This window comes from Calonectris borealis, chromosome 31 (assembly GCF_964195595.1).
Source record: "Calonectris borealis chromosome 31, bCalBor7.hap1.2, whole genome shotgun sequence".
Classification (NCBI taxonomy): domain Eukaryota; kingdom Metazoa; phylum Chordata; class Aves; order Procellariiformes; family Procellariidae; genus Calonectris; species Calonectris borealis.
The window spans coordinates 729918-745408 of NC_134342.1; the positions used below are offsets into that span (position 1 = coordinate 729918).

Here is a 15491-nt window from a genome sequence, read left to right on the forward strand (position 1 = left end):
CCCCGTCCCCATGTCCCCGTCCCCGTGTCCCCCCCGGTTTCCCCCCCCATCCCGGTTTTGTATCACGTTTTTTTAATAAAAGGTCTTTTTGGAGCCCCCCCGCCTCGCTGGGCCCCGCCCCACGGCAGCGCGGGGACACGGGAGGGGACACCCACGGGGGACACCAGGAAGGGACACGGGAGGGGACACGGGAACGCCCACGGGGGACACCCACGGCGGACGCTGGGAGGGGACGCCCACGGGAGACACCGGGAGGAGACACTGGAGGGGACACCCGCGGGGGACACCAGGAGGGGACACGGGGACGCCCACGGGGGACACCGGGAGGGGAAACCCGCAGGGGACACCGTGAGGACCCAGCCCCCAGTGACATGGGGACACCCACGGGTGACACCACGAGCCCCGCCCCCCGTGACACGGGCACAGCCTGGGTGACAGTGGGAGGATCGCGAGTCACACCGGGACATCCCCGGGTGACACCCACGGGAGACACCGTGAGGACCCCAACCCCGCGGGGGGGGGTGGTGTGTACACCGGGCGCCCCTCCCACGAGGGTGACACGGGGACACCCACGGGGGACCCCGGGAGGGGACACGGGGACACCCACGGCTGACCCCGTGACCCCACCCCGTCCCCGTGACGCCACCGTGGAGGGGGCACCGCTTCCCCCGCCCCCCCCCGCCTCCCGCCGCGGCGGACTCTTATTCTGGCGGGGCGAGGGCGTGGCGCGGCGGCGGTGACGTCACGGCCGGGAGGGGCGTGGCCGCCGTGACTCTTAGCGCGGCGGGGGATCCGCGCGCTGCTTAGTCACGGCCCCCCCCGGCCCCCCCCCCCGCGCTGCCGCCGCCTCCCGCCGCCGCCGGGGCCGCGCCATGGCCGGGTGAGACCCCCGGGACCCCCCGGACCCACCCGGGACGCCACGGGCCCCCCCCGCCCGGCCCCGCCCCCAGGACCCTCCCCCCGGAGGGAGGAGGGGGGGATTTGGGGGGGTCCTGGCTGCCTGCAGCCACCCCCCCCCTCCCCGGCAAACACGGGGGCTGGGGGGGGTGTCACGGGTGGGGACACCCCGGGGTGGAGGGTGAGGTGCGAGGAGGGGGGCTGGTGGGGACCCACCGCCTCCCCCCGTGCCTCAGTTTCCCCAGTGGGTGCTGGGGGGGGGGGGTGGTGTGTGTCTGTGTGTCCCTTCCCTCTGACACCCACCCCGTGCCTCAGTTTCCCCAGTGGGTGCTGGGGCTGATCTGGTGGGGGGGTGGGGGGTGTCTTCCCCCTCCCCGTGCCTCAGTTTCCCCAGTGTGTATTGAGGGTGGTCTGGGTGGGGGGGCGGGGGGGGTCCCTTCACTCTGCCCCCGCCCCACCATGCCTCAGTTTCCCCAGTGGGTGCTGGGGGCTGTCCCTTCCCTCTGCCCCCCCGTCCCCGTGCCTCAGTTTCCCCAGTGGGTGCTGGGGGGGTCCCTTCCCTCTGCCCCCCCGTCCCCGTGCCTCAGTTTCCCCAGTGGGTGCTGGAGGGCTCCCCCTTCCCTCTGCCCCCCGTGCCTCAGTTTCCCCACCCCATTCCACTCTGCTTCCTTGCCCCCCCCTAACTCTTTCCCCCTCTCTCCGCAGGTTCTCCTCCCCCACCGCCCCCCCCCACCCTTCTTAACCCCCCCCTCCCCACCCAGGGTGGGGGCCTGCGATGCTGGGGCCATGTCGGTCCCCCCGCCCCCCGAATGCCAGGCGGAGGTGACCCCCTCCCCGGGGGGATCGGGTTCCTTCAGCTACAGCCTGGAGGAGCACCCCAAAGCCGCCTTGGCCATCATGAACCAACTCCGTTTGGAACGTCAACTTTGCGACGTCACCCTTCGCGTCCGCTACCGGCAAGACGTTCCCCCCGCCGATTTTCCGGCTCATAAAATCGTTTTGGCTTCCTCCAGTCCGGTTTTTAAAGCCATGTTTACGACGGGATTACGGGAACGGGGGATGGAAGTGATCCCCATCGAAGGGGTTCACCCGCGGGTGATGGAGAGGTTGGTGGAATTCGCTTACACGGCTTCCATTTCGGTGGGGGAGAAATGCGTCCTCCACGTCATGAACGGCGCCGTCATGTACCAGATCGACAGCGTCGTCCGCGCCTGCTGCGACTTCTTGATCCAGCAGCTGCACCCCAGCAACGCCATCGGCATCGCCAACTTCGCCGAGCAGATCGGCTGCCTCGAGCTGCACCAGAAGGCCCGGGAGTACATCTACATGCACTTCGGGGAGGTGAGGGGGGGGGAATGGGGACCCCCGGGATGGGGGGGCCTGGGGAGGGGACCCCGGGGATGGGGAGGGGACCCCCGGGATGGGGGAGCAGTGAGGACCCGCCCCAGGGGATGGGGGGGCCTGGGGAGAGGACCCCCAGGGATGTGGAGGGGACCCCCGGGAATGGGGAGCAGTGAGGACCCCCCCCAGGGGATGGGGGGGCCTGGGGAGGAGACCCCCGGGATGGGGGAGCAGTGAGGACCCCCCCCAGGGGATGGGGGGGCCTGGGGAGGAGACCCCCAGGACTGAGGAGCAGTGAGGACCCCCCCTCAGGGGCTCGAGAGCAGTGAGGACCCCCCCCCAGGGGATGGGGGGGCCTGGGGAGGGGACACCCAGGACAGGGGAGTGGTGAGGACCCCCCCCAGGGGATGGGGGGGCCTGGGGAGAGGACCCCCAGGGATGGGGAGGGGACCCCTGGGGATGGGGAGCAGTGAGGACCCGCCCCAGGGGATGGGGGGGCCTGGGGAGGAGACCCCCAGGACTGAGGAGCAGTGAGGACCCCCCCTCAGGGGCTCGAGAGCAGTGAGGACCCCCCCCAGGGGATGGGGGGGCCTGGGGAGGGGACACCCAGGACAGGGGAGTGGTGAGGACCCCCCCCAGGGGATGGGGTCCTGGGGAGGACCCGCCCGGGGGCTCGGGAGCAGTGAGGACCCCCCCCAGGGGATGGGGGCCTGGGGAGAGGACCCCCAGGGATGGGAAGGGGACCCCTGGGGATGGGGGAGCCTGGGGAGGAGACAACCAGGACTGGGGAGCGGTGAGGACCCCCCCTCAGGGGCTGGGGGGCTTGGAGAGGAGACCCCCAAGGGATGGGGAGCCTGGGGAGGAGACACCCAGGATTGGGAAGCAGTGAGGACCCCCCCGGGGGCTGGGGGGGCCTGGGGAGAAGTAAGGACCCCCCGCAGGGGCTGGGGGACCTGGGGAGCAGCCCCCCAGGACTGGGGAGCAGTGAGGAGTGCCCCCCCCCATTTAACATGGGGCCACCGGCTGTCGGGAGGGTGACATGGGCTGGTGAGGGGTTTCAGGGGGGTGTCCCAGGGCCAGGGGGCCCCCACCCCATTAACACAGAGCCAGGGGGCCCCCCACCCCATTAACATGGGCTATTGGGGGTGTCACAGAGCCGGGGGGCCCCCCACCCTATTAACACAGAGCTGGGGGCCCCCCACCCCATTAACATGGGCTATTGGGGGTGTCACAGAGCTGGGAGGCCCCCCCACCCCATTAATATGGGCTGTCAGGGGTGTCACAGAGCTGGGGAGCCCCCCCACCCCATTAACACAGAGCTGGGGGCCCCCCACCCCATTAATATGGGCTATTGAGGGTGTCACAGAGCCAGGGGGCCCCCACCCCATTAACATAGGCTATTAGGGGTGTCACAGAGCTGGGGAGCCCCCCACCCCATTAACACAGAGCCGGGGGGCCCCCCACCCCATTAATATGGGCTGTCAGGGGTGTCACAGAGCTGGGGAGTCCCCCACCCCATTAACACAGAGCTGGGGCCCCCCCACCCCATTAACACAGGGCTGGGGCCCCCCCACCCCATTAATATGGGCTGTCAGGGGTGTCACAGAGCTGGGGAGCCCCCCCACCCCATTAACACAGAGCTGGGGGCCCCCCACCCCATTAATATGGGCTGTCAGGGGTGTCACAGAGCTGGGGAGCCCCCCCACCCCATTAACACAGAGCTGGGGCCCCCCCACCCCATTAATATGGGCTATTGAGGGTGTCACAGAGCCAGGGGGCCCCCACCCCATTAACATGGGCTATTAGGGGTGTCACAGAGCTGGGGAGCCCCCCACCCCATTAACACAGAGCTGGGGCCCCCCCACCCCATTAATATGGGCTGTCAGGGGTGTCACAGAGCTGGGGAGCCCCCCACCCCATTAACACAGAGCTGGGGGCCCCCCACCCCATTAATATGGGCTGTCAGGGGTGTCACAGAGTTGGGGAGCCCCCCCACCCCATTAACACAGAGCTGGGGCCCCCCCACCCCATTATCGCAGAGCTGGGGGGGGCCCCCCCACCCCACGAACACAGGGTTATGAACCAGAGGGGGGTCCCCACATCCCCCCCCCAAAGCAAACACCGGCCGGAATCAAAACCAACCGGCAAAAGTCGGAGCCACGCCGCCGGGAGAGATGGCTTTGGGGGCACCCCCCCCGCCCCCCAAAACCCCCCCCCCCCAACTCACCCCGCCGCCGCCTCCCCGGCAGGTCTCCAAGCAGGAGGAATTCTTCAACCTCTCCCACTGCCAGCTGGTGACGCTGATCAGCCGGGACGAGCTGAACGTCCGGTGCGAATCCGAAGTTTTCCACGCTTGCATCAACTGGGTGAAACACGACTGTGCCAACCGGCGCCTCTACGTCCAGGCGCTGCTGCGCGCCGTCCGCTGCCACTCCCTCACCCCGCATTTCCTCCAGATGCAACTGCAAAAATGCGAAATCTTACGATCCGATTCCCGATCCAAGGATTACCTGGCGCAGATTTTTCAGGATTTAACTCTTCATAAACCCACCCAAGTTTTACCCTCTCGGACCCCCAAGGTGGGGCAGCTCATTTACACGGCCGGGGGTTATTATCGTCAGTCTCTAAGTTACCTGGAAGCCTACAACCCTCGGGACGGCTCCTGGATCCGCTTAGCCGACCTCCAGATTCCCCGCAGCGGGTTAGGGGGTTGCGTAGTGGGGGGGCTTTTTTACGCCGTAGGAGGACGGAATAATTCTCCCGACGGGAATACGGACTCGGCCGCCATCGATTGTTACAACCCCATGACCAACCAGTGGTCCCCCTGCGCCCCCATGAGCGTCCCCCGCAATCGTATCGGGGTGGGGGTCATCGACGGGATGATTTACGCCGTGGGGGGGTCGCATGGATGCATCCATCATAGCAGCGTGGAGAGGTGAGGGGGCTGGGGGGGGGGCGTAATATGAGCCCTGGTTTGCCCCGGGGGGACCCCAGAATTGTCCCTGGCGGGGACCCAAATCTTTCCCTGGGAGGGCCCCAAATTTGCCCCTGGGGCTGATAACACGAGCCCTGGTTTGCCCCGTGGGGACCCCAAAATTGTCCCAGGGGGGACCCCAAATCTGCCCCTGGGGCTGATAACACGAGCCCTGGTTTGCCCCAGGGGGACCCCAAAATTGTCTTGGGGGTCCCAAATCTGCCCCTGGGGCTGATAAGATGAGCCCTGGTCTGTCCTGGGGGCACAAATTTGTCCTGGGGGGCCCTAAATCTGTCCTGGGGGGGGGCCCAAATCTGCCCCTGGGGCTGGTAACACGAGCCCTGGTTTGCCCCAGGGGGACCCCAGAATTGTCCCTGGGGGTGCTCTAAATCAGCCCTGGGGGGCCCCAAACCTGTGCTGGGGCTGATAAGATGAGCCCTGGTCTGTCCTGGGGGGGCCCCAAATCTGCCCCTGGGGCTGGTAACACAAGCCCTGGTCTGTCCTGAGGGAACCCCAAAACTGTCCCGGGGGGGGCCCTAAATCTGTCCCTGGGGGGGCCCCAAATCTGCCCCTGGGGCTGATAACAGGAGCCCTGGTTTGCCCCAGGGGGACCCCAAAACTGTCCCTAAATCAGCCCTGCGGGGCCCCAAATCTCTCCTGGGGGGCCCCAAATCTGGCCCTGGGGCTGGTAACACGAGCCCTGGTCTGTCCTGGGGGGCCCCAAATCTGTCCAGGGGAGCCCCAAACCTGCCCCTGGGGCTGGTAAGAAGAGCCCTGGTCTGCCTGGGGGGGGGGGGCCCAGATCTGTCTTGGGGGGTTCACAAATCTGCTCTGGGGGGCACAGATCGGCCCTGGGTTTAATAACACAAGCCCTGGTCTGCCCTGGGGGGGCACAGATCTTGTCTGGGGGGGGGCACAGATCTGCCCCAGGGCTGACAATAAACACTTACTTACCCCCTGGGGGGGGGTGTCCATCTAATTGGGGCCTGCGTCCCCCCTGCGCTCACCCATGGGTGCCAGGGCCCCCCCCCTGGTGCTCAGACCCCCACCGTCATCTCTCTGTGTCCCCCCCCCCCCACTTCCAGGTACGAGCCGGAGAGGGACGAGTGGCAGTTGGTGGCCCCCATGCTGACGCGGCGAATCGGGGTGGGGGTGGCGGTGCTCAACCGTCTCCTTTACGCCGTGGGGGGGTTCGACGGCACCACCCGCCTCAGCTCCGCCGAGTGCTACCACCCCGAGCGGGACGCCTGGAGAGCCATCGCCCCCATGGCCACCATCCGCAGCGGCGCCGGTGAGAGGGGACGGTGACATTTTGGGGGGGGGTGTGTCCCTGGGGGGTTTTTTTTTTGACTAATTCTGGGTTCCCCCCCCCGCCAGGGGTCTGCGCCCTCAATAACTGCATTTACGCCATGGGGGGCTACGACGGGACGGACCAGCTCAACAGCACCGAACGTTACGAGGTGGAGACGGACGCCTGGACCTTCGTGGCACCCATGCGGTACCGGCGCAGCGCCCTCGGCGTCACCGTCTACCAGGGCAAGATCTACGTCTTGGGTAGGTTTTGGGGTGAGGAGGGGGTGTCTTGCTGTTAAAAATTAAATGGGGGGGGGGGGGGAAAGGAACCGAAACCGTCCCCTCTGCGCAGGGGGCTACGACGGCCACACGTTCCTGGATTCGGTGGAGTGTTACGACCCCGTCGCCGACGCCTGGACGGAGGTGACGCGGATGACGTCGGGACGCAGCGGGGTGGGGGTGGCCATCACCATGGAACCGTGCCGAAAACAAACCGACCGAACCGATTGTCCCTGCTAACCCCGGCGCCGCCGTGGAGGAGGAGGAGGAGGGGGGGGAGGAAGAACCGGCCGCGGTGCAGCCGTGGCGTAGCCGATGCGGCTGCGGTTTTTTGCCCCCCCCCCCCTTCCCCTTTTCCCCACGGCGGCGGGTAAATGCGGCGGGCGGAGGGCGAGGGGATGTTGCCCCCCACCCCCGCTTCACTTGGCCACAGGGACAGCTTATGGGGGGGGGGGGGGGGGCTCTGGCACCCCAAAATTCCCCCCCACCCTGCTCCTGGTTTTAGGGAGCCGGATTCGCACCCACCTTCCAGCCCGGCAGCCGATCGACTGGTTTTAATGATTTCCAAATCCCGTTGTTACATGAATAAAAGAAACTTTTGTGATTAAGCCGGGGGGGGGGTCAGCGCCGCGGTGTGAGGCTGGGGTGGGGGGTGTCGGCGTCGCCGAATCCGCGCCCGCTCACCACGCCGTCGGCACCAAGCTCCACAAGTAATCGCTGACGAAGCAGCGGGAATGGCGGCTGCCGTCCATGTCGATGGGCTGGGCGATGTCGGGGCCGTAGTGGACTTTTGGGGTGCAGGCAAAAGAGGGGGGGGGTTTAAGGGGGGGGCAGGGGACGTGGGGGGGGTGAGGGGGACGTGGGGGGGGACACTCACTGCCTTTGATCTGCGCCGGCTCGGCCTCGTAGTCCCAGTCGATGCGGCTGATCTTGTAGTAGAGCTGCGTCACGTACCTGCGGGGGACACGGCGGGGGGGGCTCGGAGGTGTCTTGGGGTCCCCCCGTGTCCCCCCTTTTACCCATCCCGCCGCCCCCACTCACGCGGCGGAGGGCACGGCGTCCTCCTCCTGCTCCGTGTCCTCCTCCAGCCGCCGGCTTTCCTCCCGCAGCTCCTCCAGCTCCCGTCGCAGGGCGGTGGAGCAGTGAAGGGAGACAACCGGGTGCGCGGGACAGCCCCCATCACCACCCCAAAAAAGACAGTGGGGACCCCCTCCCTACCCCCCAAAAAAAAGGATATCTATTGCTGGTCTGAAGACTGACACCGGCCTCCCGTGCCCGAACCAGCTCCTCTTCCAGGTCCTGCAACCTCCGGAGGGATCGCTGGAGCTCGCTCTCCCGATCCAGGAGGGTCTGTGCCACCGTCTCCTCGGCCGTGGTGAGCTCTGGGGACAAAGGGTGACACCGAGAGCGGGTGGGGGGGACACACAGACACGAGGGGGAGTGGGGGGGGGCTCACCTCTGACCAGCTGGGTGGCCGTGGCCTGCGAGGCCACCAGTTTGTCCTCCATCCGGCTGCGTTTGTCCAGGCTGCGGCGCAGGAGGTTGTCGGCCCAGTCCGACAGCAGCACCTTCAGCAGCTCCTTGCTCACCTCCTCCAGCTCCTGCATCCGCTCGCTCGGCATGGTGGGGGGGCCTGGGGGGGGGGGGCGGCTTATGAGGGTGGTGGCACCCCAAAGTTTGGGGGGGAAAGTTGGGGATGGGGGGCGAGAGGCGGTGTTGAGGTGAGGGGAAGCGAGGCTGAAGGAGAGGAGCTGGGGCTGGGGACACAAATGGGGGGGTAAAGGTTTGGGGCTGGGGGGGGTCCTGCAGGGTGGGGGGACCCCAGTGGGCTGGGAGAGCAGAAGCAGGGATGGGGAGAAACTGAGGGGTTTTTTTGGGGGAGGGGGGCACGGGGGCAGTGACAGGCCCTGGGGGGGGCAGGGGCCATGGTTTGGGGTGGGGAGAAGCCAGAGGGGGGGGAACAGGCCCTGAGGGGGGCAGATAAGGCGGTTTGGGAGGCGGGGAGGCCTGGGGCAGTGACAGGCCCTGAGGGGAAGCCGAGGCCGCGGTTTGGGGTGGGGGAGGCCTGGAGGACACGGAGACCCCCCCCGCCGCCCCGGGACACCACGGCGGGCCCCCCCTCAGACGCCTCCAACCGGGCCCTTGGGCCCACCACGGGGCAAAGACTAAACACCCTCACTAAACACCCACCTGGGGGGGGACAGGGCCCCCCATGGCGATGGGGGCCGTTAAACCGCCCCCCCCTCCCCGTTACCTGCTCTCCCGGTACCGGATGGGGGGGGGTGTCGGTGCGCGCGCGCCGCCGTTTGAACCGGGCGGGGCGGGGCCGCTCCGCGCATGCGCCGCTGACGCCTGGCTGTAGTGCGCATGCGCACTTGGCTTAGTGGACGGCGGTACGACAGGCGCCGCTAGGGGGGCGGCAGAGGAGGCCATTGCCCTGGGGACCTTCCGGCCGGCTCGGAGGTTTTGGAGGGCTCCTCTCTATGGTCTGGGCAGCCTGTGGGGACCCCCTGGGCCTGGGACCCCCCCCCAGGGCCTGGGACCCCCCCCAGGGCCTGGGACCCCCCCCCTCCCGGGGCGGTAGGAGCCCCCCCGGGGTTCCCTGTACCCCCCGCAAGCCCCTTGCCCCCCCCATCCCAGCCTGACCCATTCAGCAGGCTCTGACCCCCCCCAGCCCAGACCCCCCCCCATCAGTGCCTCCCTCCCAGCCCAGACCCCCCATCAGACCCCCCCATCTGAGCCCCCCCATCAGAGCCCCCCTCACCAGAGCCCCCCAGCCCAGACCCCCCCCCATCAGACCCCCCGCAGAGCCGCCCCCAGGCCAGACCCCCCCCCCCAGACCCCTCCATCCCAGACCCCCCATCAGAACCCCCCTCCCGAGACCCCCTAGCACAGATCCACCCCCCAAGCCCCCCCAGCACAGCCCCCCCAGCACAGACCCCCCCCCGAGCCCCCCCATCTCAGACCCCCCCGAGCACCCCCAGCACAGACCCCCCCCCAGCACAACCCCCTCCGAGTCCCCCCCATCCCAGACACCCCCCGAGCCCCCCCCCAGCACAGCCCCCCCAGAACCCCCCCCGAGCCCCCCATCTCAGACCCCCGAGCCCCCCCAACACAGCCCCCCCCAACACAGCCCCCCCACACTCGCTCCCTTCCTCCTCTTTATTCGAGCTGATGGCGGCGGAGGGAGAAGGGGGTGACGGGGGGGAGGGGGAACACCCCCAGGGGGATGGGGGTGGGGGCACCTTTTTTTGGGGGGGGGGTCCCCCCCCAGGCCCCCCCCGGGGTCCCGGCCAAGCTATTCACAGTATGTACAGAACGCCACCGCGTACAAAAATAAAAGCTCTGCACGACCCCCCCCCACGCCGAGACCCCCCCCGAGACCCCCCCACGCCGAGACACCCCCCCCACGCCGAGACACCCCCCCCCACGCCGAGACCCCCCCCCATCCCGCCGCTACAAGGCCACGTCGCGGGGCACAGGGAGGCCTGACACCCCCCCCCCCATTTTTTTGGGGGGGGGTGTCAGATCCCCCACGACCCCCCCCAAGCTCCCCCCCAGCACCATTGCACACCCCCCCCTGCCGTGCCCCCCCCCAAATTAAGGGAGACCCCAGCCCCGATGCTACAGTACAGTGTTCAGAAATGGGGGACCCCCCCCAAAAAAAGCTGTTTTGGGGGCTCCCCCCCCGAGCCCCCCCAACCCCCCCCTTTTTGGAGGGGGGCACCTTGTTATTGCTTCACCTCTATTGGGGATTGGGGGGGGAAGACCCCCCCCATTATGGCCTGGACCCTCACCCTGCACAGACCCCGGCGGGTTTGGGGGGGCCCCATCTTGGGGGGGGATGAGAGCCCCCCAAATAGAGAGGGGTGGTGTCCCCCCCAGGAGGGCTGGGGGCAATTGGGGGGGGGCAATTTGGCGGAGGGCAATTTGGGGGGGCATTTGAGGGGGGGCTATTGGGGGGGGGGGCAAACCCATCAGTCCCTGTGCAAAAAAAAGGGGGAGCGAGCGGAAGACTTTGGGGGGGGGACGTGCACCCCAAATTGGGTGGGGGCCCTCCCCGTGCCCCCCCCCCCGCCAGGCCTCATCGCCCCCCCGCCCCCAAATTGCCCCCCCAGCTCCGTCCCCCCCTCCGGATAAATGGCTTTTGGGTGACGGGGGGCCCCCCCCGACCCCCCAATTTCTTTGGGGGGGGCCCATCCCTGTTCCCTTTATTCCCCCGGGGGGCGCTGGGGCATTTTCTCGCTTTTTTTGTCTTTTCAAGTTTTTAAAAAATACAATAAAAATTCCCTGCTCCCCCCCCCCGCCCCCCCCAATAAACCCCATCAAATAAAATCGAAGTAAAATCGAATTAAACCAAAATGGAAATAAGTTAAATTCGAATTAAAATCGAATTAAAAGAAGGCTCAAATAAAAAATTCAAATAGAATTTAAATAAATTAAACCAGATTTTAATTCGATTTTAATTCCAATTAAAATAAAATAAAAACTAAATTAAAATTGAATTAAATCAAACTAAAATAGATTTTAACTCGATTTTAATTTGAAATAAAATGAAATTGAAAATGAATTAAAATCCAGTTAAAATGACATTGAAATAAAATTGAAATTAAATTAAAATCGAATTAAAGTGAAATTAAAATAAAATTAAAGTAAACTTAAAATAGATTTTAATTCGCATTAAAATCGAATTAAAATCGAATTAAAGTCGAATTAATTAATTGATTTTTAAATTAAAATAAACCTAAAATAGATTTTAATTTGATTTTAATTCGAATGAAAATAAAATTAAATCGAATAAAATCGAATTAAAGTAAAATTAAAGTAAAATTCAAATAGATTTTTAATTCGAATTAAAATAAAATCAAAATCGAATTAAAATCGCATTAACATTGAATTAAGACAGAATTAAAGTCGAATTAATAATCATTTTAAAATTAAAGCTAAAATAGATTTCAATTTGATTTTCATTCGAATTAAAATAAAATTAAAATCAAATTGAAGTCGAATTAAAGCCGGATTAAAATCCCGTTAAAGTCGATTTAATGAATCGGGTTTTTTTAAATTAAAATAAACCTAAGATAGATTTTAATTTGATTTTCACGCGCATTGCAATCAAATAGAAATCGAATTGAAATCAATCAAAGTAAAATTAAAGTAAAATTCAAATCGTTTTAAATTCGAATGAAAATCAAATTAAAATCGAGTGAAAGGCGAATTAAATTCGAATTAAGCCGAATTAAAATCGAATTAAAGTCGCTTTAACGAACCGATTTTTTTTTTTAATCGAAATCACCCTGAAATCGATTTTAATTCGATTTTCGTTCGAATTCGAGCCCCGAATTAAAACGGCGGGAAAACCGACCTCAAATAAATAATCCCCAGGGAGCCCGCGTCCCGCGGGGGGGGGTCACCACTCCCCCTCCCCCTGCCCCCTCCCCCTCCCCCCCCTCGGGGGGTCTCCCCGGGGGCCGCTCCGGGGGGGTGACGTAGGGTTGGTGGGTGAGGGCGGGGGGGGTGTGGCAGGGCGGGGGGGAGCCCTGCCCCTCCCCCCCCTCCCCCTCCCCCTCCTCGGGGGTGCGGCGCAGGCGGCGGCGCTGGGGGGGGGGGGAGGGGCTGGGGGGGACGCGGCTGCGGTACCAGCCCCGGTTCTGCTCCAGCGCCTCCAGGATCTCCTGCGCGTCCGGGTGCACCAGGGTCGGCCCAGGTCTCCCACAGCGGGTGCACGATGTAGTCGATGAAGCCCACCTTGGGGGAGGGGGCACGCGGGGCGGTGGGGACGTGGGGACGTTGGGGGACGTTGGGGTCGTTGGGGACGATGGGGACGTTGGGGGACGTTGGGGTTGTTGGGGACGTTGGGGAGGTGGGGACGTTGGGGGACGTTGGGGTCATTGGGGACGTGGGGACATTGGGGGACGTTGGGGACGTGGGGACGTGGGGACATTGGGGGACGTGGGGACGTGGGGACGTGGGGACATTGGGGGACGTTGGGGTCGTTGGGGACGTGGGGTCGTTGGGGGACGTTGGGTCGTTGGGGACGTTGGGGAGGTGGGGACGTTGGGGGACGTTGGGGTCGTTGGGGTCGTTGGGGAGGTGGGGACGTTGGGGGATGTTGGGGTCGTTGGGGACGTTGGGGACGATGGGGACGTTGGGGAGGTGGGGACGTTGGGGGACGTTTGGGACGATGGGGTCGTTGGGGACATGGGGACGTGGGGACATTGGGGACGATGGGGTCGTTGGGGAGGTGGGGACGTTGGGGGACGTTGGGGACGATGGGGACGTTGGGGACGTTGGGGTCGTTGGGGACATGGGGACATGGGGATGTTGGGGGACGTTGGGGACATTGGGGACGATGGGGACGATGGGGACGATGGGGACATGGGGATGTTGGGGGACGTTGGGGACGATGGGGATGTTGGGGGACGTTGGGGACGATGGGGATGTTGGGGACATGGGACGTTGGGGGACGTTGGGGACGTTGGGGACGCTGGGGAGGTGGGGACGTTGCGGGACGTTGGGGTCGTTGGGGACGTGGGGATGTTGGGGACATTGGGGATGATGGGGACATTGGGGACATGGGGGACGTGGGGTCATGGGGACGTGGGGACATGGGGACATTGGGGACGTTGGGGACGTTGGGGATGTGGGGACGATGGGGACGTTGGGGTCGTTGGGGGACGTGGGGGACGTTGGGGAAGTGGGGACGTTGGGGGATGTTGGGGTCGTTGGGGACGTGGGGACATGGGGATGTTGGGGACATTGGGGATGATGGGGACGTTGGGGACATGGGGGACGTGGGGACATGGGGGACATGGGGACGTGGGGACATTGGGGGACGTTGGGGATGATGGGGGACGTTGGGGGATGATGGGGATGATGGAGACATTGGGGACGTGGGGACATTGGGGATGATGGGGACGTTGGGGACGATGGGGACGTTGGGGATGTGGGGAATGTGGGGATGTTGGGGATGTTGGGGACAATGGGGACGTGGGGACGATGGGGATGTTGGGGATGTGGGGATGTTGGGGGACGTTGGGGACGTCGGGGGACACTGGGGACGTTGGGGGACATTGGGGACATGGGGAATGTTGGGCACGTTGGGGACGTTGGGGACGATGGGATGTTGAGACGCTGGGGATGTTGGGGACGTTGGGGGACATCCTGGTGGCACCGAGGGTCCCTGTCCCCATGGGCTGCCCAGCTGGGGCCATCAAGGAGCCACCGCGGGTCCCTGTCCCCGTGCAACGCCTCTGCGCGGCAACCAGCCGCGTGGGGCCACCCGCTTGGGTCCCCCCCGTGTCCCCCGTGTCCCCCCGTGTCCCCCCGTGTCCCCATACCTGGGACTTCTCGACGGAGGCGGTGTGCTTGTCGCACATGGGGCTGATCTCCATGCCGCGCTCCCGCTCCCGGTCCCCCTGCCGGAAGAACTCCTCCATGATCCGCTCCGTCCACTGCCGGTAGAGCGCCAGCGGCTTCGTCGGGTTGCTCAGGTCCGCGCAGTGCACCATGTTCCTCAGCACCTGCGCAGCCCCCTCCGCTCAGCGCCCCCCGGCACCCGGACCCCCCGGGACCCCGGGACCCCCGCCCCGGACCCCCTTGGGACCACACCTAGGACCCCACCCAGGACCCCCAGAACACCCCCAGGACACCCCAGACCCCTAGAACCCCCCCTGGGACCACCCTTGGACCCCCCAGGACCCCCCCAGGACCCCCCAGGCCCCTATAGCCCTGCCATGCCCCCCATGATACCCCAGATAGCCCCCCATAGCCCCCCATAAACCCTCCCCATGCCCCCATGACCCTCATGGCCCCCATAGCAGCCCCACAGCCCCTATAGCCCCCCAGGACCCCCTGGGACCCCCCCGGGACTCCCTGGGACCCCCCTGGGACCCCCCAGACCCCCTGGGACCCCCCCGGGGCCCCCAGGACCCCCCCAGGACCCTCCCAGGACCCCCCCAGGACCACCCCTAGGACCCCCCAGGACCCTGCCAGGACACCCCCAGGACCACCCCTAGGACCCCCCAGGACCCTGCCAGGACACCCCCAGGACCCCCTGGGACCCCCCGGGACTCCCCAGGACCCCCCCAGGACTCCCCAGGACCCTCCCAGGACACCCCCAGGACCACCCCTAGGACCCCCCGGGACCCTCCCAGGACACCCCCAGGACCCCCCTAGGACCCACTGGGACACCCCCAGGACTCCCCCAGGACTCCGTGGGACCCCCCAGGACCCCCCCAGGACTCCCCAGGACCCCCCAGGACCTCCTGGGACACCTCCAGGCCCCCCCCAGGACCCCCCTCCCCAAGACCTGGATCCTGTCGGTGTAGTTGTCCAGCAGCAGCACCCCAGAACTCGTCACCTTCTTGGTCTCCACCATCGTCTTCAGGTCGGCCAAGAGGCTCATGTGCTTGGACATGTCGGTGGCCAGGACCTGGAGAAGACGGGGGGGGGGGTCAGGATCGTCGAATCACCGAATCCTAGAATATTTTGGGTGGGAAGGGACCTTTCAAGGCCACCCAGTCCAACCCCCTGCCGTGGGCAGGGACATCTCCAACCAGATCAGGGTGCCCAGAGCCCCGTCCAACCTGACCTCGGGTGTCCCAGGGACGGGGCATCCACCACCCCCTGGGCAACCTGCGCCAGGGTCTCACCACCCTCAGCGTGAAGAATTTCCTTAGATCTGGTCTAAATCTCCCCTCTTTGA

General features: G+C 65.1%; 3 protein-coding genes across 3 annotated transcripts in view; 1 reads left to right on the top strand and 2 right to left on the bottom strand.

The window, feature by feature from the left end:
- The first annotated feature begins 732 nt into the window (after positions 1 to 732).
- Positions 733 to 7392, top strand: KEAP1 (kelch like ECH associated protein 1). Its single transcript, XM_075134286.1, has 6 exons — positions 733 to 880; positions 1603 to 2238; positions 4488 to 5173; positions 6298 to 6503; positions 6590 to 6766; positions 6858 to 7392. The coding sequence occupies exons 2-6, from the start codon at positions 1684 to 1686 to the stop codon at positions 7022 to 7024; spliced, it is 1791 nt and encodes a 596-aa protein (XP_074990387.1). The 5' UTR covers positions 733 to 880; positions 1603 to 1683; the 3' UTR covers positions 7025 to 7392.
- Positions 7262 to 9150, bottom strand: SPC24 (SPC24 component of NDC80 kinetochore complex). Its single transcript, XM_075134316.1, has 6 exons — positions 9039 to 9150; positions 8241 to 8417; positions 8022 to 8166; positions 7826 to 7918; positions 7662 to 7738; positions 7262 to 7571 (listed from the first exon to the last, which is right to left on the bottom strand). The coding sequence occupies exons 1-6, from the start codon at positions 9121 to 9123 to the stop codon at positions 7465 to 7467; spliced, it is 684 nt and encodes a 227-aa protein (XP_074990417.1). The 5' UTR covers positions 9124 to 9150; the 3' UTR covers positions 7262 to 7464.
- A 1776-nt stretch (positions 9151 to 10926) lies between these two features.
- The window catches only part of PDE4A (phosphodiesterase 4A), a 21807-nt gene continuing 17242 nt past the window's right edge, over positions 10927 to 15491 (bottom strand). Inside the window, 5 exon segments of the mRNA XM_075134228.1 lie at positions 10927 to 12480; positions 12482 to 12532; positions 14125 to 14307; positions 15096 to 15218; positions 15439 to 15485. Of these exon segments, the coding sequence (XP_074990329.1) occupies positions 12151 to 12480; positions 12482 to 12532; positions 14125 to 14307; positions 15096 to 15218; positions 15439 to 15485 (734 nt within the window). The 3' untranslated portion in view covers positions 10927 to 12150.